The sequence below is a fragment of the Tarenaya hassleriana genome, unplaced genomic scaffold (assembly GCF_000463585.1).
Source record: "Tarenaya hassleriana unplaced genomic scaffold, ASM46358v1 Cleome4, whole genome shotgun sequence".
NCBI classification, from domain to species: domain Eukaryota; kingdom Viridiplantae; phylum Streptophyta; class Magnoliopsida; order Brassicales; family Cleomaceae; genus Tarenaya; species Tarenaya hassleriana.
In genome coordinates, this window is record NW_010966881.1 from 327,903 (window position 1) to 330,275 (window position 2,373).

General features: G+C 37.8%; 1 protein-coding gene across 1 annotated transcript; it reads left to right on the forward strand.

Moving 5' to 3' along the window:
* Positions 1–811: 811 nt before the first annotated feature.
* On the forward strand, positions 812–1,870 carry LOC104823181 (abscisic acid receptor PYL5-like). The gene has a single exon (XM_010554620.2). It carries the CDS (start codon positions 993–995, stop codon positions 1,602–1,604), a length of 612 nt encoding a protein of 203 aa, XP_010552922.1. The 5' UTR covers positions 812–992; the 3' UTR covers positions 1,605–1,870.
* The last annotated feature ends 503 nt before the right edge of the window (positions 1,871–2,373 follow it).

Below are 2,373 nucleotides of genomic sequence, written 5' to 3' on the forward strand. Positions count from 1 at the left end.
TATATATATATATATATGTATATATGATGATATCTTTGGTTCCATATGTTTAATTTTGATTTATTTATTATTGATAAAAGTTTTATATTATGTTTCGGTTCAATCGGATTTGAATTTTTTTGAGTTTGGACATACTCATAACAATACGTAGCCGTGCGTGTGTGTGTATGTATATATATAAGGAGAGATTGAATAAAGTATTTGTTATGTAATTATTTTTAACCACAACAGAATTATATATACGAGTTATTTTGAATTAGAAGCTAATCAGCTCGAACCAACACAATGTATGTGATCACATTAATTTAATTTTAATTTAATATATAATGTTAATTTTTGATTGATTTATACTATAATATACGTACTAGTTAAGATTTTATTTTGATCGGAATTTTGAGAATATTTATTTTATTTGGAAATGGGAGAGATATGCATTGGTGGTGTAAATATATGTATAAGTGAGCCATGTGAATGTATATGCATTTAATCAGTGTTGATTACTATCCGTGTATGTCACTATAGATATTTATGATGAACAAAAATAGAAATTATTTACAATAAATTTGAGACTAGATTCTTTGTTTTCTGCTTTTATAGTAAATCGACACATAAGTTTTACCAAAATTAAGTCATATCAAATTTGATACATTATAATTATATATGTTTATATATAATTGTGAAAGCATTTATGGGTATATTATATTACAATGTAACATACACATCGGCTGTGCATCCATACCCCCCCCCCCACATGCATATATATATATATATATATATATATATATATATCACATATAGAGAGAGAGACGAACATTTTCTCAAAACAAAACCAAGTTGACAACCGACACCGAACAGGATCAAACTCTTCCTTCTCTCCCAATCCTTCGATCATACACACACACACACACCCCTATATATATATATCGACGATATAAATACACATACATAGCAAGAATCGAAACTCACGATCAAGAGAGAGAGAGAGAGCTCAGATGCGGTCGTCGGTGCAGCTCCGCCGCGCGACGTCCTCCGCCACCGCGAACGGATTCCACCAACCGCCGGAAGCCTCGGTGAGGCGCGTGTGCCTGACGCGCGGGATGCATGTGCCGGAGCACGTGGCGATGCACCACACGCACGAGCTGGGTCCCGACCAGTGCTGCTCGGCGGTGGTGCAGACGATTCACGCGCCACCGGAGCGCGTGTGGTCCGTCGTGCGCCGCTTCGACAACCCCCAGGCGTACAAGAGCTTCGTCCGCCGATGCCACGTCGTCTCCGGCGACGGTCTCCACGTGGGCGACCTCCGGGAGGTCCAGGTTGTCTCGGGTCTCCCGGCTGGCTCGAGCACCGAACGGCTCGAGATCCTGGACGAGGAGCGCCACGTCATCAGCTTCAGCGTCGTGGGTGGGGACCATCGCCTCCATAACTACCGGTCGGTGACGACGCTCCACGTGGCGGACGGAGACGACGGCGGAGACACGGTGGTGGTGGAGTCATACGTCGTGGATGTGCCGCCGGGAAATACGCCGGAGGAGACGCTCAGCTTCGTCGACACCATCGTACGGTGCAACTTGCAATCTCTCGCACGAAGTACGGCGATGCGATGAAACCGGCAAATACAATAACAACACATATATATATATATGCACGTATGTATCTAAATTCTCCCTTTGTCCCTTTTTTTTTTCTCTATTTTTTGTGGATCTATGATCGTTTTGAAGGAACAAATTTGTGGTAGTTTTGAGAAATTTTTATGGGATTTGGGTTATTTGGAAGATCGATTTTTCGAGGTGAATTTGTACAATCAAAATTAGTTGGTTTTGAGTGTGTGCGATTTCTAGGGTTTAATAGAAATACATTTGTTTTTATTATATGGTTATGATTATTGATTAGTATATGATATTTACAAAATTTGAATCAAAATTAGTGGGTTTTGTTACAATTACAAACATTAACAAAATCTAGCACGAAATTCCGTCGATTTGCTGTGTGTATGAGTGGAGACCATTAATTGATATTTCTTTGATCTTTATCTCCGCTCTCTGCGTACTTACAGACCTTGGAGGAATTTATTTTTAGATCATTTTATTTCTATGCAGTTTTTCGTAAATTAACCAATTTAGATAGACGCTAAGAATTCGAGTCCTAAGTTGAAAAAAAGAGTGTAATTTGGATCATATAATTTATTTTTGGTCTGGAATATGAATATCTTTTTTATTTGTGTAATTTTACAGTTTTTAAAATATTAGAGTTTTTTTTAAATATAAAAAATTCATTCATGATGGAAGCATTCGAATCGAAAATTGAAAATCATACAGAAACTTTACATCACGTGTTATGTATCGTTTGAACATTTGCAAAAAAAAAAAAAAAAAA